Genomic DNA, 22,348 nt, shown 5'->3' with positions numbered 1-22,348 from the left:
TCTTATGGTGAGGTGCATCTTATAGGATGAAAAATACGGTACTCCTATCTCTGCACTCAGGAATTACTCCTGAAGGTGCTTGGGCAACCATATGGGATGCCAGAGATTGAACCTGGGGTTGGCCGCATGCAAGGCAAATCCTACCCACTGTACTATCGATCTAGCCCCCTAAGCTGTAAATCTTAATGCATATAATGCAAGTATGATCACTATGTAACTCATTCAGTTGTCTAAATTTAAAGGGAATTTGTCATATAGAGGTATCTTACTATCTTTTGCAAAGGATTTAGAATAGAAATTGGAATGTGAAGTAATTACATTTATCTTCCTAAGAAAAATAATCTTTGTGAAATAAATGAATTAATTGTTCATAATCTTAACACTGCCATGTAGCAGTATTTTGTTTATATATCCTTTTTTTTTTTTTTTTTTTTTTTTTTTTTTTTGGTTTTTGGTTTTTGGGTCACACCCAGCCTTGCTCAAGGGTTACTCCTGGCTCTACACTCAGAATTCGCTCCTGGCAGGCTCATGGGACCATACGGGATGCCCGGATTCGAACCACCGTCCTTCTGCATGCAAGGCAAACACACTGCCTCCATGCTATCTCTCCGGCCCCTTGTTTATATATTCTTTTTGTTTTTTTGTTTTTGTGGTTTTTGGGTCACACCCGGCAGTGCTCAGGGGTTACTCCTGGCTCCATGCTCAGAAATTGCTCCTGGCAGGCACGGGGGACCATATGGGATGCTGGGATTCGAACCGATGACCTCTTGCATGAAAGGCAAACGCCTTACCTCCATGCTATCTCTCCAGCCCAATATATATTCTTAATTGAAAGTTTATAATCTCTGGGCTGAAAGCTGAGGTTGGACAAGAAAATCATAGCCGAGATAGAGAAACACCTTTGAGGTTTTGGTATTGAATGCCTATTAGAACACTTAGAAATTTATTTAAAATTACTTAAACTGGTTGAGACATGCTATTAAGTATGTTGTACATGTGGAATAATTTCTTTTACATGTTCTTCTCTGCCCTAAGTTGTCATCCATCTGCTTAAGTAAGTCTTGTTTCAGCTGGTACCCAAAGATAAATGGGGCCTTGTGCCAAGTCACATGTAAAGCTGTCAGATAAGCAAACTACATCTTTACAAGACAGCAGTTATATGTGATGGTAAGTAAAAGACTTTGATAGCAATACAAACCCAAGTTTGTATTATGGAGTACGGAACACATTTTAATAACTAAAACTCTTATTTTTGAGGTAGGCCATTTTCTGTCCAGCAGGCGTGAGAAGAGTTTAAGAATTAGGCATTCACTCCAAATAAGCTGTTCTACTTGGTTTAATAGCCTTCATAATTACCAAGTCCTATTGAATAAAAACCAGTGCTCATTATAAAGGAACTTTTTTTTTTTTTTTTTTTTTTTTTTTTTTTTTTTTGGTTTTTGGTTTTTGGGTCACACCCGGCAGCGCTCAGGGGTTAGTCCTGGCTTTATGCTCAGAAATCGCTCCTGGCAGGCTCCAGGGACCATATGGGGTGCCAGGATTCTGTGCTATCTCTCCGGCACCTATAAAGGAACTTTTAATTAGTTACTTTGTTACTTCCAGATAGTAGAAGAGATCATTCCCCCCCCCCCTTTCTTAAGCTGAATTGCCCACGCATTTCAGCAATCCTATTTTAAACCAGGTTCTGGTCAGCCTTAGACATTCCCAGAGTTCAGAGTAGAGTGGTATGACTCACGTTCAAGTATATGAATGGGAATATTTCTTTGCCTGGACCTAATACTAATAATGTGGATATAACTTTGTCAGCTTCCTAAATTTGCAATCAAGCATTGTCCCTTGACATCAGCTTTTGATCCTGTTGTTAGGCACGCTTGTCAAACCAAATTCAAGAAATTTTACAGGGGGCTGGAGCAACAGTACAGTGGGGATAGCATTTGCCTTGTATGCAGCCTATCTGGGTTCAATCCCAGCATTCCATAAGATTCTAGAGCCTATTAGGAGTAATTTCTGAGTGCAGACCCAGGAGTAATCCCTGAGCACCACTGGGCATGGCCCAAAAGCAAAAATAATATAAATTTGGGGGCCAACGAGAGTATAGTAATCAGGTTTAATCCTCCGCACCCCATATAACCCTTAGTCCCCCAAGAGTGATCCCTGAGTGCAGAGCCAGGAGTAAGCCTCAGCAGTTAGGAGTGGCTCAATAACATATACATATATATACTTGCATAATATAACATATATACATGTATATATACATATGTATATAGGTTATATGTAATGTTTATATGATGTCAGCCAAAAAATTTCTCATAATTTATTCTCTGATGGATTGATACTTGCAATCTTACATAATTTTGATTAAGCTTTATAAGCATGCAAATATTAAACATGTCATGCCACATACAATATGAGACCATAGATTCTTGAGCAATTAAGTGTAGGAATATGAAAAGTAAGGACATGACAATGCTTGATATGTAATAGAGGAAACTCACCTCACTAGGAAAGTGGTAATAGAACTGTCCATGTCTGCCACTACAATGAACTTTTCAGAAGTACCAAGTCATTTCACTGACTGAAGAAGAGTTACGCAGCTCATAATGAAGGAAAAGCAAAAGTTAAATGAGCAAATCCCTGGGTGAAACTTCTTGGGCAGGGAAAAAAGTACATGCAAAAAAAAAAAGTAAATGGGGATATTCAGCTAAATCTAAGTATGCTAGTTTCTCACTTATGTAATCAAATGTTTTGGAAATAAAGACAAGTGAGACTATCTAACATAATCAGGTCTTGCAATAATGTCATTTTATTCAGTGCAGTACTGTTTGATGTTTTTGCTCAAGGAAGTAAAATTCACGAGGAAAAATACCCACTGATATTAAGAGAAACGAAAATCCAAAAACCTGTTGGGTACATAAAACGGGTGAACGTATTAGTAAGGCAAGGAGAGGAACTAAAGGGAAAGGTAGTGGCCACCCCCACTTGCTTGTGTTACATAAACGATCTCTACTGAAAGCAATGGGAAATCAGCAAGAAGAATGGTAGAAGAGTTGTGTTAACGATCTGGTGAGTAGGACATAAGGAAATATACTGGGCTTAATGATGTCTAAGGACACATTAAGACTGTGAGGCACCAGGTACAGCTTACAAGCTGTGAGCAAGCAAGATCAAGAGACACTTAGGACCAGAAATGGGCTATGGCGATGCCTTATTACTTCTGGACTTTAGGAAAAGGGAGGTGTCAAGGATAGTTTCTAGGTTTCTGATTGCAGTAACTGATGAAGAAGTGAGGGAACATGATGAAACTGGGAATAGAGGGTGATGAGTTCCATTTTGGTTGTGTGGAAGAGAGCCTGGCAATTGACAAATCGGAAAGTTTGAAAAGGCTGGTCTGGAGCTCAGGTGAGTGCTGAACTAGAAATGTGACTTACCTGCCTAAATTGGTCTTTAAAGCAGGAGTAAGGTTGAAACTTCTGGGGCCTGGACTGATGCTACCTTGCACTCACAGCTGACCTGGATTCAATCCCTGGTATCCCATATGATCCACTAAGCCCACCAGGAGTAATTCCTGGTGCAAAACTAGGAGTAACCCCTGAGCATCACTAGGTGTGACCCCACACCGCATAAAAGATGAAATTGCCTACATCCAACATTTGGACTAAAAGCAGAAAGTGAAACCTGAATTTATGGAATTTCAGTATTCAGAGGTCATGTACAGATGAGCTTCCAAAGGAAACTTAAGGTATGACTTAACCAAAGGGAAGATTTCAGTGCCCAGCTGTTTCTACTGAGAAGTTGAAGATGGTGGTGTCCTATAGTTTGGTTATGAAGAGGTTGCTGGTCATTTACCTTTGTAGCTCTGGTAAATGGCAATTTGGGGGGTAGGAAGAACTGAGTAGACAGAATATGAAGATAATGAAAAAGTTTTTTATTGGGATTATTTTTCTCTGAAGAGACGGAGGATGGAAGACACAAATGACGGGGAAATTAAGCTGAGTAAGAAACATGAGTGGGGGTCGGAGAGATAGCATGGAGGTAAGACGTTTACCTTTCATGCAGAAGATCATCGGTTCGAATCCCGGCGTCCCATAGGGTCCCCCGTGCCTGGCGGGAGCAATTTCTGAGCACGGAGCCAGGAAAAACCCCTGAGCACTGCCGGGTGTAACCCAAAAACCACCAAAAAAAAAAAAAGAGAAAGAAACATGAGTGATTATATATATATTTGGTTTTTGGGTCACACCCGGCAGTGCTCAGGGGTTACTCCTGGCTGTCTGCTCAGAAATAGCTCCTGGCAGGCACGGGGACCATATGGGACACTGGGATTCGAACCAACCACCTTTGGTCCTGGATCGGCTGCTTTCAAGGCAAACGCTGCTGTGCTACCTTTCCGGGCCCGAGTGATTATATTTTAAGATACAGGAAGAATCCACAACACTAGAGGCAGAACTGGTAATACTTAGGTCAGTAAGGGTTTTTTGTATTGGGACTTTCGGGTTTTGTTTTTTTTAAGAACCACATTCAGATGGACTTTCCCATAATCATACTCAGGTTACTCCTGAGTTACTGTTTTCACTCCAAATGTTGGGTGTTGGGGCCACAGTGATAGCACAGCGGTAAGTTGTTTGCCGTGCATGTGACCAAGCTGGGATGACCCGGATTCGATTCCCAGCACCCAATATGATCGTTAGAGCCTGCCAGGAGCGATTTCTGAGCCCAGAGCCAGGAGTAATCCCTGAGTGCTTCCAGGGATTACAAAAACAAAACCAAATGTTGGATGTAGGCAGTTTTTTCTGGTGCCAGGGACCTAACCTGGTTTCCAGCATAGAAAGCTTAAACACCAGCCTTTATCAGTTTTTAACTGAACAGGTGATATATGTAAAACTCTAACTCAGGGAATATAGCAATAAACAAGTCAGACATCTGGCCTTATGGAGGATATATTCTAATAGCAGAGATTTAGCAATACATGTATAAATTGTTTTGGGACCATACCCAGAGTAGTGCTCAAGGCTTTGTTCTGGTTCTGCATTCTGGAATTATTCCTGGCAGGCTCATGGGGACCATATAGGATGCCAAGTTTCAAATCCAGTGCAGCCGCATGCAAGGCAAGTGCTCTATCCACTGTACTATTGCTCCAGTCCCTGTGTAAATAATTTCACTGGTGCTAACTGATGTATTAAAATATGGTAATAGGGAGGCTGGAGAGATAACACAGCAGTAGGGCATTTGTCTTGCATGCAACAGACCCAGGACGGACCTGGGTTCGATTCCCAGCATCCCATATGTTCCCCCCAAGCCTGCCAGGAGCAATTTCTGAGCACAGAGCTAGGAATAACCCCTGAGCGCTGCCGGGTGTGCCCCCCCCCCCCGAAAAAACAAAAATAAATAAAAATTAAAAACTGGTAATAGGGAGTAAGTAGGGGAGAGCGTTTTTAACCTATGTTCAATGCCAGGAAATAAAAACTAAACACATAACAGAGATTAGAAATTGCTCACAACAGACTGGAGAATATACAGGTATAATGCATCTAGGAGCCCTGGGTTTGTTTGATCCCTGACACCATATGGTCCCCAGGAACCAGGAGTAGCCTCTGAGCACCACGGGTCTGGGCCCCCAAAATAAACTAATATAATTTACCACCATAGTGACTGTAAAGATAATATGTTAAGTATATAGTTGTATGACATAAGAATATTCACAGTTGGGGCCCAGAGAGATAGCACAGCGGCGTTTGCCTTGCAAACAGCTGATCCAGAACCAAAGATGGTTGGTCCGAATCCTGGTGTCCCATATGGTCCCTCGTGCCTGCCAGGAGCTATTTTTGAGCAGATAGCCAGGAGTAACCCCTGAGCACGGCCGGGTGTGGCCCAAAAACCAAAATAATAATAATAATATTCACAGTTTTGAGACTACTCCCTGGAAATTTTTTTATCTCACAAAATTAAAACAATTCCCATTAAATAGCTGCTGCCCTTACCCATTCATCCCCCAACCAGACTTTCTGTCTCTACAAGTTTAACTATTTGAGATCCCTCAGGTGAGTTCAGTTTTGATTTTTGATGACACAACACCCTTATGATTTCCTCATAGTTCATCTATACTATGTGTTGCATATGATGATTTCATTTTTTACAGCTGGATATGCCATTTGTATCTATCGCTCTCCAGCTCACTAATAATGATATAAAAGCACTACTGTTATTTTGGTGTATGTACTAAAAGTTCCTTTTGATCTCTCTCTCTCTCTCTCTCTCTCTCTCTCTCTCTCTCTCTCTCTCTCTATATATATATATATATATATATATATATATATATATATATATATATATATATAGTTCTGTTTTGTTTTGTTTTTGGGCCACTCCCAGTGACGCTCAGGGGTTACTCCTGGCTATTCTCTCAGCCAGGAGTAACCCCTGAGTGCCGCTGGGTGCGGCCCACAAACAAAAATCCAAGTCGCCTTTTTCTACTGCCTCTTTCTACAATGCTAAGTCAGCAAGTCACAGCCTATGGGTGTGGAGAGAGGAAGTAATGAATAGTGAGGGCAACGCTTAAAACTAAGAAAAGCAAGGCCCATGGGAAACACAGTCAAGGTTTCTGGCCTTCACCAGTCACCGATATCTCTCAGACCAGTTCCTTTATCTCTCTGAGCTTGTTTCCATGTTTGTAAAACAGAAACCATGAGCTCATAAGAATGATCTTGGTGAATTTAGACAAGACATGAGCTCCAATCTTGGGAGGATTTACTCTCCCTTTGCCCCAAGCTTTTACTACATTACTGGGTTATTTGGGGGGTGGGGTGGGGGTACACCCAGAGGCACTCAGGGGTTACACCTACTCTAAGCTGAGAAAATGTTCCTGGCAGGCTTATGGGACCATATGGGATGCAGAGGATGGAACTCTGGTTTGTCAGAGCCCGCGTGCAAGGCAAATGCCCTACCACTGTGCTATCACTGCAGCAACTACTTTACTGGGTACTGGGTTTGGGTTTTAAAGAAATAGGATCAGAGCAATTTACTGGGTTTTATAAGGGGTGGGGGAGAGGGAGGGAGGAGAGAGAGAGAGAGAGAGAGAGAGAGAGAGAGAGAGAGAGAGAGAGAGAGAGAGAGAGAGAGAGAGAGAGAGAGAGAGAGAGAGAGAGAGAGAGAAGAAAGGTGACGACAGGGGGGTCCTGGGACATAGATGCACCCTCACAAGTTCACCGAATGTCCTTATCCCCAGAGTCGTTTCCTGTATCCCTTGCAAGCGGGAGCCCCCCACCCCACTCAGCCCCATCATCAGCACAAATAAGACTTGTGGGGTGTGCAGTGTGTCTTCTCCAAGAACCTATTGTTCCCAAGATACTCCCCATCCATCAGGAAAATTGTCCAACTGCATTTCACTTCCAGGCTAAGAGTTCTGGTCCTGGCTCAACTATTAGAGACTAAACCGTCTAGGTTTAGTCTATGTGCAACTTGGGTACCAGACTTTTCAGCACCATCTCTCCTTCCTTCCGAACCGCTCTTGGCCCTGCCCGGCCTGACCCTCTCCTAGCCCCGCCCACCCCTCCAGTCCCTGGAACCCCGCCCCTCCATTACCCCCGCCCATTCACATAACCCCAGCCCTGGGAACCACGCCCACTCACTAGCCACGCCCACCACCCTGTCTTGGAAACCTCTCCAGTAGCCCCGCCCGCCCAAATCTCCTCCAGTCCTGGGGGCCACGCGCCATCCCCTACCCCGCCCACCCCCTCCAGCCCCGGGAGCCCCGCCTCTCCACTAGCACCGATCATCCCCATCTCCTCCTGTCCTGGGAGTCACGCCCACCCCTTAGCCCCGCCCACTCTTTCAGTCCTGGGAGCCCCGCCCCTCCACTAGCCCCATCCATCCTCATTCTCTCCAGTCCCGGGAGCCTGCCCCTCCACTAGCCCCGCCCATCCCCATCCCCTCCATTCCTGGAAGCCCCGCCCTTCCCCTAGCCCCACCCCTCCCTATCACCCCTCCAGTCCTGGGAGCCACGCCCCTCCCTAGCCCCGCCCACCCCTGTCCAATTGTGGAAGCCCCGCTCCTCCTCTAGCCACGCCCACCCCATCATCTCCAGTCCTGGAAGCCCCGCCCAATCCCCCCTAAAGTCCTGGAAACCCCGCCCAATCTCCAGTTCTGGAGCCACGCCCCTGGTCCTTTCTGGCCCCGCCTCCTCCCGCCCTTTTCTGCCTCGACCGCCCGAGAACCCCCTGGAAAAGCTAAGGAAGCATGGCCGCAGCCTCAGAGCTGGAGACCCCGCCTGAAGGCCCGCTGCTGCTGGCCACCGCGCTGCTGGCCGCGGGCTCCACGCTGGGTCTGCTCCTGGGCCGCGGGCTGGGGGCGGCGGACCGCGGAGCGCTCGCCTGGCTTTGCTACGACGCCCTGGTGCACTTCGTGTTGGTGAGTAGCGGGCGCCTGGGACAGTGTTTCCCTCGGGGGTGCTTCCCTTCCAGGCCCCAAAGCGCGCGACCCTGAGCCTCTCCATTCCCCGTGGCCGGAGACCTGCAAAACCCGAGAGGACTGGAACACGGAGCTTTCGACGTAGCTTTTCCCGCCCTCTGGCCGGACTCCACTCCTCTCCGAATTTGCAATCCTACGGATCGATCGCACATTTAAACAAAAATGTACCGTGTTAGGTTAATTTGCAAACTGCTCCAAGACCGTGGCTCACTTGATTTCACAATCTGCGCCTAAATGGAGAGTATAGCATAGGTCCAAGTCTGAGATAGCTAGGAGTAAAGTAACGAAGCATGCAGGACAAATCTGGGGAACCCCACCGAAGAAAACCCTGTGTCCTTAGAGCCACCTTTTACTGGGTGACTCCTGTGTGTCAGGGACAATGCCATGCTTACTATCTTACCTTCTTATCTTGGGCGGGAGAGTTCAAAGGGCTGATCTCTGGCTTTACCCTGCTTTGATCCTTGCACCATCTGGTCCCCCAGCACTGGACCAGAGCCCTGATACACCTCTGAGTGTGGCCTCCAAATCTAAATTAATTAATTTTTAATTTTTTTACATTGCCCCATAAGTTATCATTTCCGTATTCTGCAAAGGAACAAGCAATTGCCGCAAAATGAGATGGCTTTCCATGATTGACACAATACTGATCTACTTTTGTCCAACGCTTCTCTCTTCAATGCCATGCCATGCCTAGGAATTTTGGCCCAAAAGTCAATCCATTTTACAAGTAAGGTTGATCTTTAAACTATGCCAAAATTTTATTGTGTAAATTTGGCTTTTTTTTTCCCTTCTCATATTTTTCCCCCTGTAACATTGGATTACAAGACTGCATTCATTTTTAGGGGCTTCGTTTCCTACCTCCTAAAAGTGTATGCTGGCAGGGGAGATGGTTCCAAAGGCTGGAGCACATGCAGACCAGAGGCCAGCAGCAGCAGCAGCGGTAACATCTGTGCAGGGAAGCAGCACCTGGGTATGGTTCGCCCTACTCTTCCCCCCCCCCCCCCTAGAGCCAGTACATCATGTAGCAATATTTTACCTTGATGCTCCATTAGACTTGCGCCCTGCTGGTCTGCAATGATATCTAAGAATTGGTTTGTTTCTTTGACTTTGTTCCCTTGTTCTGTTTCTCTGTAAACCACATTTGAGTTATATGTGTGGCATATACACCACATAACCCCCTTCGATTCCCTCCATGTTATAGCAAAAGATGAGTTTCTGTCTTTTTTCTCCGTGTAATACTTCATTATATTAATGCATTATGTTTAAATATTCATCTGTTGTTGAGCCTTTGTTTCCCAAACTTGGCTATTGTGAATAACACTGCAATAAACACCAAGAAGCATATGTCTTCATAAGTTAGTGTTTTGTGTTCTTTGAATGTATAAATACCTAGCAGTGGAGTTGCTGGGTCAAGTGGTAGATCTATTTTTAATACCATGAGAAATCTCTATACTTTCCCATAGAAACCAGTCCATTTACAGTATATTCCCAGCAAGAATAATGAGAGTTCCTTTTTCTCCACATCCTCACCAACACTTATTTTCATCTTTTTGGATATAGGCAGTTATCACAAGTGTAAGATGAACTTGTAGTTTTAATTTGCATTTCCCTGATAATAAAAGATAATGAGTGTCTTTCCCTGTGTCTCCTTGGGTGAAATCTGTTCAGCTTTTCTCGCCTGTTTTTATGGGGTAGTTTATTGTTTTATTATTGACTTGTGAATTCCTTATGTATCTTTACTATTTTTCCTTTGAGATGTGAATATTTCCTTTCAATCAGTTGTCTTTTTTTGGGCGGGGGGGGGGGGAATCACACCCGGCAGTGCTCAGGGGTTACTCCTGGCTCTATGCTCAGAAATCATCCCTGGCAGGCACAGGGGACCATATGGGATGCCGGGATCCAAACCACAGTCCTTCTGCATGAAAGGGAAAAGCCTTACCTCCATGCTATCTTTCCGGCCCCAATCAGTTGTCTTTTTATTAATAGTTTATTTTGTGCAGAAGCTTTTCAGTTTGATGGAATCCTATCTGTATCTTTGCTTTTGTTTCCTTTATCTTTGCAATAGAATTCCCAAACAAAGCACAAAAGTCTATTATCTTGGTAAACTTTACTATTTATTTCCTTCTATGTATTTTATGGTTTTAACCCATTTTCCAAGTCTAATTTTTTTCAATTAAGTTTTGTGCTTGGTATGAAATAATAATCCAGTTGTATTCTTTGGCAAGTGGTGAGCTACTTTTCCCATCATTTATCCAAGAGAATTTTCTTTCTCCATGTTCTACCATTGGCTTCTTTAGTATAATTAACTGTCTAGATATGTTAAGATTTAATTATCAGCTCTGAAATATATTTATCTGATTTGTGCCTAATTTTTGTTTTAGTACCATCTTTTTTCTTTTTACCCTTTTAAAAAAATAAATTATTTAATTGAATCACCATGAGATATATATTACAAAGATGATCATAAGTGAGTTTCAGTCATACAGTATACAATCTCCACTAGTAAACATTTCCCACCACTAATGGTTTACTGAGTTTTATAATATTGTTACTATAGGAGTATCATATCACTTTATCTCCTATCAGCACCTAATTTTGTCCACAGTGATCATTTTCAATGATCATTGTCTTAGTGATCCCTTTTCTACCCTAACTATACTTCCCTGCTATTTGTGTCAAGCTTCCTACCATGAACTGCTAGTCCTGCTGATATTCATCTCTATTGGCTCTGGATATTATTACCATTTTTTGCCATTTTTTACATTATACTCTTTTTATTATATTCCACAAATGAGTGTGATTATTCTGTGTCTATCTCTCTTCTTCAGACTCATTTCACACAGTATTATGGTCTTATATCTCAATATCCATCCATGTATAAGCAAATTTCATGACTTCATTTTTTTTCTAACAGCTGTATTATATTCCATTGTATAGATGTAGCAGTTTCTTTATCCACTCATTTATTCTCAGGCACTTGTGTTGTTTTCAGAACCTGGCAATTGTGAACAGTACTTCAATGAACATAGACATGCAAGGAACTTTTCTGCACTGTGTTTTTGGGCCCCTACTAAATATTTATATGAGTAATATTGCTGGGTTATATTGGAAGCTCAACAATTTCTAGGGTTTTTTTTTTTCTTTTGGGGAGGGTCACACCTGGTGTTACTCAGGGGTTACTCCTGGCTATGTTCTCACAAATCACTCCTGGCTTGAGGGACTATATGGGACGCTGGGGGATGGAACCGGGGTCCATCCTAGGTTAACTGTGTGCAAGGCAAATACCCTACTGCTTGTGCCCCTCAATTTCTAGTTTTTTGAAGAATTCATGTTTTCCAAAAAGGCTGGACCAGTCTACATTTCCTCCAGGAGTGAATGAGAGTTTCTCTCTCTCATCTGCTCCTACACCGGTTGTTCTTGTTCTTTGTGATGTGTGCCAGTCTTTGTGATATAATTATGATTTCTCGGAGTTGGAGAGATATCATGGAGGTAAGGCGTTTGCCTTTCATGCAGAAGGATGGTGTTTCGAATCCTGGCATCCCATATGGTCCCCTGTGCCTGCCAGGGGCGACTTCTGAGCATAGAACCAGGAGTAGCTCCTGAGCACTGCCAGGTGTGACTCCAAAAAAAAAGTAATAATTATGATTTCTCATTGTTGTTTGATTTGCATCTCCTGATGTTTAATAATGTGAAGTATTTTTGCTTTGTTTTATTTTGGAGCCATATCCAGTGGCACTCAGAAGTTAATCCTGGCTCTGTGCTCAGAAATTGCTCCTGGTAGGTGAATGAGATCATATGGGATGCCATGTGTTGATTCTGAGTTGGCCGCATGTAATGCAAAGGCCCTACCCTCTATGTTATCATTCCACCACTGATGTGGATCATATTTTTCAAGAGCCTTTTGGCAATTTGTATTTCTTCTTTGGGGAAGTTTCTTTTCATCTCTTCCCATTTTTGGATACCACCCTTTTGAAATACTATACCTTTGTAATTAGTAGTTTGAATTGAGAGTGTGCTATCACTATTGCCTTTTTTTTTTTTTTTTTGTCTCAGGATGGCTTTGGATGTTTAGTATCTGTGTTTTCACAGAAATTTTAGTAACATGTGTTCTCCTGAATATTCTCCTGATATTCTCCTGAATATCACTGGAATTTTGATAGGAATTCCGTGAAATACATACAATGCTTTGGGTGAAATGGTCATGTTTACAATCACTTTTAAGACAAATGCTTAAGATTCTGTGTACATTACCATGTTATCAAGAAATAGTGATATTTTACTGCTCTTTCAATTTGGATCCCTTCTACTTTCTTTCCTTACCTAATTTCTCTGGCTAGGACTTTCAGTATTGTATTGATAATGATGAGAATACACATTCTTTTTCTAAAATATATTTTTTATTTAAACACCATGGTTCCAGGGTTGTTCATAATATAGTTTTTTCCCCACAGATAAAGTTGCTCAGGATTGAGTTAGTCATACAGTGTATAACAACCTTCACCCGTGCCCATTTCCAGACATCAATGTCAACAGTTTCCTTCTCACCCTCCCTGATGCTTTCTCTTACACCCACCTTCTCCATCTGCTTCTGGGCCAGGCACATTACTTCTCTCTCACTTCTCTCTTTCTTTCTCTCACCCTCACCTCTTTTTTTTTTGTGGCATTGTGGTTTGTACTACTGAAAATGAAGGGGCACCATGAATGTCCTTTTCTTTTTTGTTTTTTTTTTTTTTTTTTGGTTTTTGGGCCACACCCGTTTGACGCTCAGGGGTTACTCCTGGCTATGTGCTCAGAAATCGCCCCTGGCTTGGGGGGACCATATGGGACGCCAGGGGATCGAACCACGGTCCGTTCCTTGGCTAGCGCTTGTAAGGCAGACACCTTACCTCTAGCGCCACCTTCCCGGCCCCCAAATGTCCTTTTCTTATTAAACCTTTTCTAATCTATGGGGCCAGAGCAATAGCACAGTGGTGGGGCATTTGCTTTGCATGCAGCCAACACAGGACGGGCCACTATTTGATTCCCTGCATCCCATATGGTCAGGAGCAATTTTTGAGCACAGAACCAGGAGTAACCCTTGAGCGCCATCGGGTGTGACCCAAAAACAAAACAAAACAAAAACAAACAAAACCCTTTTCTCTTTTTTTTTTTTTTTTTTTTTCCTTTTTCTCTTTTTGGTTTTTGGGCCACACCCGGCTGTGCTCAGGGGTTACTCCTGGCTGTCTGCTCAGAAATAGCTCCTGGCAGGCACGGGGAACATATGGGACACCAGGATTTGAACCAACCACCTTTGGTCCTGGATCGGCTGCTTGCAAGGCAAACGCCGCTGTGCTATCTCTCCGACAAAACCCTTTACTACTCTAATTGTACTTTCTGCTCTTGTGGCAAGAGCATGGAATGGTTATTCCGATTTTAATCTCTGTTGTCTCTGGACAATATTGTCTCCATTGTCTCTATCATCCTCACACTTTTTTTTTCTTTTTTTTTTCTTATATCCCAGTAAAGAGTGAATTATTCTATGTTTATCTCTCTCCTTCTGGCTCATTTCACTCAGCAATAATACTCGCCATGTCTATCCATGTATAAGCAATATTTAAAACTTCACTTTTTCCCTAATGGCTGCATAGTATTCCATTGTGTAGATAGATATATCAGAGTTTCTTTAGCCAGGGAGTGCACATTTTAATGTTGGGCTTCATTTTCAATGAAAAACTTTCATTTTTCACCACTGAGTGTCTTAGTTATGAGTTTGGCACAGTTTATTGTTGAGTCACATTTACTCCTAGACTGGTTATTAATGGATTTTCAAAGAGCTCCCAGAATGAGAAAATGATTAACATTCCCCTATCCCATAGGATGGGAAAGTGATCCTGGTAATATTTATTCGCAACAAATAATCCACACAGATAGGAGGTTAGAAAGGCAAGAAGATAAGACGAAGAATCCTTTGTCAGCCTGCTAGCAGCTCCAAAATCCCAGAGCCTACCTAGCTGCCTAAAAGACCCTGAGCACCTTGCTTGACAACTATTTATTTATTAGGCTCTCAAAAGCGTCCCCACCTGGAAAGTCATAGTTGGGACAACCGGTAGAGATAAGGATATTATAGAGAAATACTATAAAGGCCTTAATATATAGCAATTCCCATTTCTTTAGTAAAGCAACAATAATAAGATACAAAATTAAGTAACATTTCCTATAATTACAAAGGTATAAACTAAACAAAAGGAAAGGGTGGCTGTTTGCATAAGCGCATCATAGGTAAAAGTAAAGAAAAACTTCTGACAAAACTATGCCTGTCCAGTGGGGCCCGACTGTGAAAAATTGTGAGTGCTGGGCCCGGAGAGATAGCACAACGGCGTTTGCCTTGCAAGAAGCCGATCCAGGACCAAAGGTGGTTGGTTCGAATCCCGGTGTCCCATATGGTCCCCTGTGCCTGCCAGGAGCTATTTCTGAGCAGACAGCCAGGAGTAACCCCTGAGCAATGCCGGGTGTGGCCCAAAAACAAAAACAAAAAAAAACAAACAAACAAAAAAAAAAAAAAGAAAAATTGTAAGTGCTGCCTGTGTATGTCTGTCTACTGTCATGTTGCGTGAACCTCTTAGGAGTGGGCCGAAAAGAGGCTCCAGAAAACTCACTCTCCCAGAGGCCAATTTTAGGGCGGGAACGCCAAGGAACTGCTCCATAACGTGAAAACCGGCTATAAGCAGTACTTTGCAGAAGCCAGGTCCCCTGTTTGTGATGTCAGGCTGGGAAAATCCACGAAACTACGCCTGCCCAGTGGAGCCCGACTGAAAAATTGTGAGTGCTGCCTCTGTGTGTCTGTCTACTGTCCTGTTGCATAAACCTCTTGGGAGTGGGCAGAAAAGAGGCTCCAGAAAACTCGCTCTCCCAGAGGCCAATTCTAGGGCGGAAACACCAAGAAACTGCTCCATAACGTGAAAACTGGCTATAAGCAGTACTTTGCAGAAGCCAGGTCCCCTGTTTGTGATGTCAGGCTGGGAAAATCCACGAAACTATGCCTGCCCAGAGGAGCCCGAATGTGAAAAATTGTGAGTGCTGCCTCTGTGTGTCTGTCTACTGTCCTGTTGCATAAACCTCTTGGGAGTGGGCCGAAAAGAGGCTCCAGAAGAGCACTTTGGCTCCACTTCGCTACGTGGCCATGAGCTCTTTCTAAGAAAAGAACACCATCGCAACAAGAAGGAAAAAATCACACTAAAAACGGTGCTGGATCACTGAAGCCCAGCATTTCTCTCTGGACTGTCTTCTCTGCTGCGTGCTCCGGCCTAAGATTTGATCCTGTGTGAGGCTTCATCCACAGAGGGCTCCCCTCCCTTAAAGGAAAGTCGACCCATCCAGAAAGGGCGGAGCCAGAGGAGTGTGGCTGCCTGCATCATTTAGCCAATGAATACCACCACAACATGTAGAAAAACCCACAATACAAGTGTGACAATGGGGAAACAACGCAGGCCAGCATCAGACATAGAGAATGAAGATGACAATTCTGATGACCAGATAATGACCAACCAACTAATCAACCTCTCAGATAAGGACTTTAGACTAGCAATATGCAAGATGCTCAATGAACTCAAAGAAACCATGGATAAAGATGAACAGAACACTAATAAGAACCAAGAAAATATGAAGACAGAAATCACAAAACTCCAAACTGAAATAACATGTCAACTAACAGGCCTGAAAAAGTCAGTAAACGAAGTGAATGACAAAATGGATAAGCTCTGTGACAGGGTATGAGAAGCTGAGAATAGACTTGGTGCTGTGGAAGATGAGATAAATAACAATTCCATATAGCGGAGAGATTGGAAAAAAACTTAAAGCAGATGAACAGACAATGGAAAAAATTAGTCAAAGAATGGGAACAGATGAAAATAGAAGTCTATGATAAGATCAACAGAAACAACTTAAGAATCATCGGAATTGGGGCCGGAGAGATAGCATGGAGGTAAGGCGTTTGCCTTTCATGCAGGAGGTCATCAGTTCAAATCCCGGCGCCCCATATGGTCCTCTGTGCCTGCCAGGAGCAATTTCTGAGCATGGAGCCAGAAATAACCCCTGAGCACTGCCGGGTGTGACCCAAAAACCACAAAAAAAAAAAAAAAAAAAGAATCATCGGAGTCCCAGAGACCCAGGAAGAAAATTTCCAGGAAGAATCAACAGTCCAGAACATCATTAAAGAGAAACTTCCAGAGCTAAAGAATATATGTGATCAAATCCTGCATGCTCGAAGAGTACCAACCAAAAGAGACACCAGAAAAAACACCCCAAGACACATCCTAGTCACAATGACAAATCACACAGATAGAGACAGAATTCTGAAAACAGCAAGATCAAAAGGGGAAATTACATTCAAGGGAGCATCCTTGAGATTTACAGCAGACCTGTCACCAGAAACACTCAAGGCCAGAAAGCAGTGGAGGGATATTGTGACAAGACTGAATGAAATGAATGCTTCACCTAGAATACTGTATCCAGCAAAACTCACTTTCCAGTTTGATTGCAGAATACATGGTTTCACAGACAAAAAACAGCTCAGAAACTTTACAGACTCAAAACCAGTCTTAAGAGAATAACTGAAAGACCTAATTTAAGACAAGACTAACCAAAAGACACACCAAATTTCGATATAAAGATGGCATTAAATCCCAGGACAATTCTTTGTCTCAACGTCAATGGACTAAATGCACCAGTTAAGAGACACAGAGTGGCAAAATGGATCAAAAAACTCAATCCAACCTTCTGCTGCCTACAAGAAACGCACCTGAATAGTCAGAACAGACTCAAAATAAAAGGCTGGAGAAAAATATTCCAAGCAAACAACACCCATAAAAAATCTGGAGTGGTCATACTAAAATTAGATAATGCAAACTGTATACTCAGGAAGGTTGTAAGGGACAAAGATGGACATTTTATATTAATCAAGGAGTATGTAGAGCAGGAAGAAATAACTCTCCTAAACATATATGCACCGAATGAGGGTCCAGCAAAATATTTAATACAACTGTTGACAAATCTGAAAAACAATATCAGTAACAACACAATAATTGTAGGGCTTTGTCAACACTGCATAGGTCAACCAGACTGAAACCCAACAAGAATATACTAGATATGAGGAGCGAAATGGAAGAAAGAGGCCTAGTGGATATATATAGGACACTCCATCCCCAGAAACCTAAATACACATTCTTCTCCGATGTACATGGGACATTCTCCAGGATAGACTACATGCTGGCACATAAAACATACCTCCATAATATCAAGAGGATAGAAATTTTGCAGACTACCTTCGCTGACCACAAGGCTCTGAAATTATTTGTGAATTCCAAAGGGACACAGAAGAAAAAAAATTAATACCTGGAAGTTAAACAGCCTCATACTCAATAACCAGTGGGTCCGAGATGAAATCAAGGAGGAAATCAAAAGGTTCCTGGAAACAAATGACAATAAAGACACAAACTATCAGAACTTATGGGACACAGCAAAAGCAGTACTGAGAGGAAAACTTATAGCTTTGCAAGCACACATCAGGAATGAAGAAGGAGCTTACCTGAGTAGCTCAATGACACAGCTAATAGAACTAGAAAGTACTCAACAAAAAGACCCCAAAATGGGGCCGGGCGGTGGCACAAGAGGTAAGGTGCCTGCCTTGCCTGCGCTAGCCTTGGACAGACCACAGTTCGATCCCCCGGCGTCCCATATGGTCCCCCAAGCCAGGAGCAACTTCTGAGCACATAGCCAGGAGTAACCCCTGAGCATTACCGGGTGTGGCCCAAAAAGCAAAAAAAAAAAAAAAAAAACCCCAAAAATATGGAGACAGAAGGAAATAACAAAGCTGAAAGCAGAAATCAACGAAGTGGAAACCGAAAAACAAAATGAAAGATCAAGAAAAGCAAAAGTTGGTTCTTTAAATAATAAACAAGATTGATATACCACTGCCAAAACTAACAAAGAAAGAGAGAGAAACTTGGTAACTCGTATTAGGAATGAAAAAGGAGAGATCACTGCTGATATGACAGAGATTCAAAGGGTAATCAGAAATTACTTTGAAGAACTCCACGTCACTAAAAATGAGAACCTGGAAGAAGGGGCCGGGCGGTGGCGCTAGAGGTAAGGTGCCTGCCTTGCATGCGCTAGCCTAGGACGGACCTCGGTTTGATCCCCCGGCGTCCCATATGGTCCCCCAAGCCAGGAGCGACTTCTGAGCGCATAGCCAGGAGTAATCCCTGAGCGTCACCGGGTGTGGCCCAAAAACCAAAAAAAAAAAAAAAAAAAGAGAACCTGGAAGAAATGGATAAATACTTGGACTCTTATAATCTTCCACAGTTGAAGGAAGAGGATGTAGCATATCTAAACACACCCATAACTATTGATGAAATTAAAACAGTAATGAAATATCTGATGAATACAGATGCAAAGATCTTCCAAAAAATTCTGGCAAATAGGACTTAATGCCTCATTAAGAAGATCATCCGTAAATCTATCAACATAATACACGAAATCAACAACGAGAAAAATAAAAACCACATGATCATATCAATAGATGCAGAGAAAGCATTTGATAAGGTCCAACACCCATTCTTGATATAAACTCTCAGCAAGATGGGAATGGAAGGAACCTTTCTCAATATAGTTAAGGCCATCTACCAGAAGCCAGTGCCAAATATTATCCTCAATGAAGAAAAACTAAAAGCCTTCCCTCTAAATTCTGGCACAAGACAAGGCTATCCTCTCTCACCACTCCTATTTAACATAGCACTGGAAGTACTTGCTATAGCGATTAGGCAAGAAAAAGGTATCAAGGGAATCCAGATAGGAAAGGAAGAAGTCAAGCTCTCACTGTTTGCAGATGAAATGATACTCTACTTAGAAAACCCTAAAGACTCGATGAAAAAGCTTCTAGAAACAATAGACTTATATAGCAATTGGCAGACTACAAAATTAACACAAAACTCAATTGCCTTTCTATACACCAATAGTAATAAGTAAAAAATGGACATTAAGAAAACAACCCCATTCACAATAGTGCCACACAAACTCAAATATCTTGGAATCAACTTGACTAAAAATGTGAAGGACCTATACAAAGAAAACTATAAAACTCTGCTCCAAGAAATAAGAGAGGACACGCGGAAATGGAAACGCATACCCTGCTCATGGATTGGCAGGATTAACATCATCAAAATGGAAATACTCCCCAAGGCATTATACAGATTTAATGTGATCCTTCTAAAGATATCCCTGACATTCTTCAAAGAAATGGATCAGGCACTTTCGAAATTCATTTGGAACAATAAACACTCTAGAATAGCTAAAGCAATCATTGGGAAAAAGAATATGGGAGGAATTACTTTCCCCAACTTTAAACTTTACTACAAAGCAATAGTTATCAAAACAGCATGGTATTGGAATAAGAACAAGTCCTCAGATCAGTGGAATAGGCTTGAATACTCAGAAAATGTTCCCCAGACATACAATGACCTAGTTTTTTATAAAAGACCAAGAAATCCTATATGGAGCAAAGAAAGCCTCTTCAACAAGTGGTGTTGGCACAACTGGCTAGCCACTTGCAAAAAATTGAACTTAGAACGCCCCCCCCAGCTAACATCATGTACGAAGGTAAAATCCAAATGGATTAAAGACCTCGATATCAGACCCAAAACCATAAGATATATAGAACCACACAGTCCGGGACATTGAGACTACAGGCATCTTCAAGGAGGAAACTGCACTCTCCAAGCAAGTGAAAGCAGAGATTAACAAATGGGAATATATTCAGCTGAGAAGCTTTTGCACCTCAAAGGAAATACCACCCAGGATACAAGAGGCACCCACTGAGTGGGAGAAACTATTCACCCAATACCCATCAGATAAGGGGCTAATCTCCAAAATATACAAGGCACTGACAGAACTTTACAAGAAAAAACATCTAATCCCATCAAAAAATGGGGAGAAGAAATGAACAGACACTTTGACAAAGAAGAAATACAAATAGCCAAAAGACACATGAAAAAATGCTCCACATCACTAATCATCAGGGAGATGCAAATCAAAACAACGATGAGATACCACCTCACACCACAGAGAATGGCACATAATGAGAATAAACAGTGTTGGCGGGGATGTGGAGAGGAAGGAACTCTTATCCACTGCTGGTGGGAATGCAGTCTAGTTCGACCTTTATGGAAAGCGATATGGAGATTCCTCCAAAAACTGGAAATCGAGCTCCCATACGATCCAGCTATACCACTCCTAGGAATATACCCTAAGAACACAAAAATACAATACAAAAACCCCTTCCTTACACCTATATTCATTGCAGCACTATTTATTATAGCAAGACTCTATAAAAAACCCAGAGGCCCTTGAACAGACGAATGGCTAAAGAAACTGTGATACATATACACAATGGAATATTATGCAGCTGTCAGGAGAGATGAAGTCATGAAATTTTTCTATACATGGATGTACACGGAATCTATTATGCTGAATGAAATAAGTGAGAGAGAAAGAGAGAAAAATGCAGAATGGTCTCACTCATCTATGGGTTTTAAGAAAAATGAAAGACATTCTTGCAATAATAATTTTCAGACACAAAAGAGAAAAGAGCTGGAAGTTACAGCTCACCTCAGGAAGCTCACCACAAAGAGTGATGAGTTTAGTTAGAGAAATAACTACATTTTGAACTGTCCTAATAATGAGAATGTATGAGGGAAATGGAAAGCCTGTCTAGAGTATAGGTGGGGGGTTGGGTGGGGAGGAGGGAGATTTGGGACATTGGTGATGGGAACGTTGCACTGGTGATGGGTTGTGTTCTTTACATGACTGAAACCCAAACACAATCATGTATGTAATCAAGGTGTTTAAATAAAATATATAAAAAAGAAAAGAAAAGAAAAACTTCTAACCTAAACACAGGGTGTCCAAAACCAGAAACATGTGTCAAGGAATAAACTATAAGCTCCAGAGATGATAGATCTACAACATCCAAAATGAAGACTTCAAAATAAGTTCTTCCTTGGAAGATCGAGTGGAGTATCCAGAATTCAATGGGGAGCTCCTGAGGCAATCTAAAAGCCACATTGTAATCTGAAGACAGGGATTTTTCGAAAAGATGCTAAAAAGGCTATTGTAGCAGGTGGGATGAAACACAGTTTCCATTCATGTCTAGGCTGATAAGGAAGCTCATTTGGTGGACACTGGTTTGGGCTCCTACTTAGGAGAATTAGGCACCCCCCAAGATCACTGGGGGGTCAACAGTAATGATGAGCAATAGGTATCTGAGCTTAATCCCAGTTCTTCCACATGTATAGTTCATGCAGAAGTTCATGAAAGATCCAAATTTGATGTATGATGTACAGAAGAGTACGGCCGATTATTTATTGATAGGAGCTTAAGTAAGAAACCAGAACAAAATGTTTCAGGCTGAGAACTTCCCCTTGTAGATAAGTAACTTGAGGTTTCATCCAAAATGGATAGAACCTCCTTTTGAATCTACACTATTTTTCCTATGACACGCCCAAGCAAAAACTGTGAAAACAGGCAAAAATATCATGTTGGGGGCCCAGAGAGATAGCACAGCGGCTTTTGCCTTGCAAGCAGCTGATCCAGGACCAAAGGTGGTTAGTTTGAATCCCGATGTCCCATATGGTCCCCCATGCCTGCCAGGAGCTAATTTGCTGAGCAGACAGCCAGGAGTAACCCCTGAGCATCGCCAGGTGTGGCCCAAAAAAATCATTTTGGAAGGGGGGAATATCATTTGGGAAATTATTAACAGTACAACCAACCCACTAACCTAAAGTTAAGAAAGCAAAGACCCTAAATTAACACTATCATATTTATTCGAGTATAATATGCAAAATTTTCTACCAAAATG

At 42.3% G+C, this 22,348-nt stretch overlaps 1 protein-coding gene across 1 annotated transcript in view; it reads left to right on the top strand.

The window, feature by feature from the left end:
• EBPL (EBP like) overlaps nucleotides 1-22,348 on the top strand; it is a 550,113-nt gene that overhangs the window by 494,365 nt on the left and 33,400 nt on the right. The window contains exon 2 of the mRNA XM_049778854.1: nucleotides 8,217-8,400. Coding sequence (XP_049634811.1) covers nucleotides 8,230-8,400 — 171 coding nt within the window. The 5' untranslated portion in view covers nucleotides 8,217-8,229. The remainder of the gene's footprint in view (nucleotides 1-8,216; nucleotides 8,401-22,348) is intronic.

The sequence above is a fragment of the Suncus etruscus genome, chromosome 8, assembly GCF_024139225.1.
Source record: "Suncus etruscus isolate mSunEtr1 chromosome 8, mSunEtr1.pri.cur, whole genome shotgun sequence".
Classification (NCBI taxonomy): Eukaryota; Metazoa; Chordata; class Mammalia; order Eulipotyphla; family Soricidae; genus Suncus; species Suncus etruscus.
Note: the sequence above shows the minus strand (reverse complement) of the source record. Positions and strands in the feature narration are given on the sequence as shown.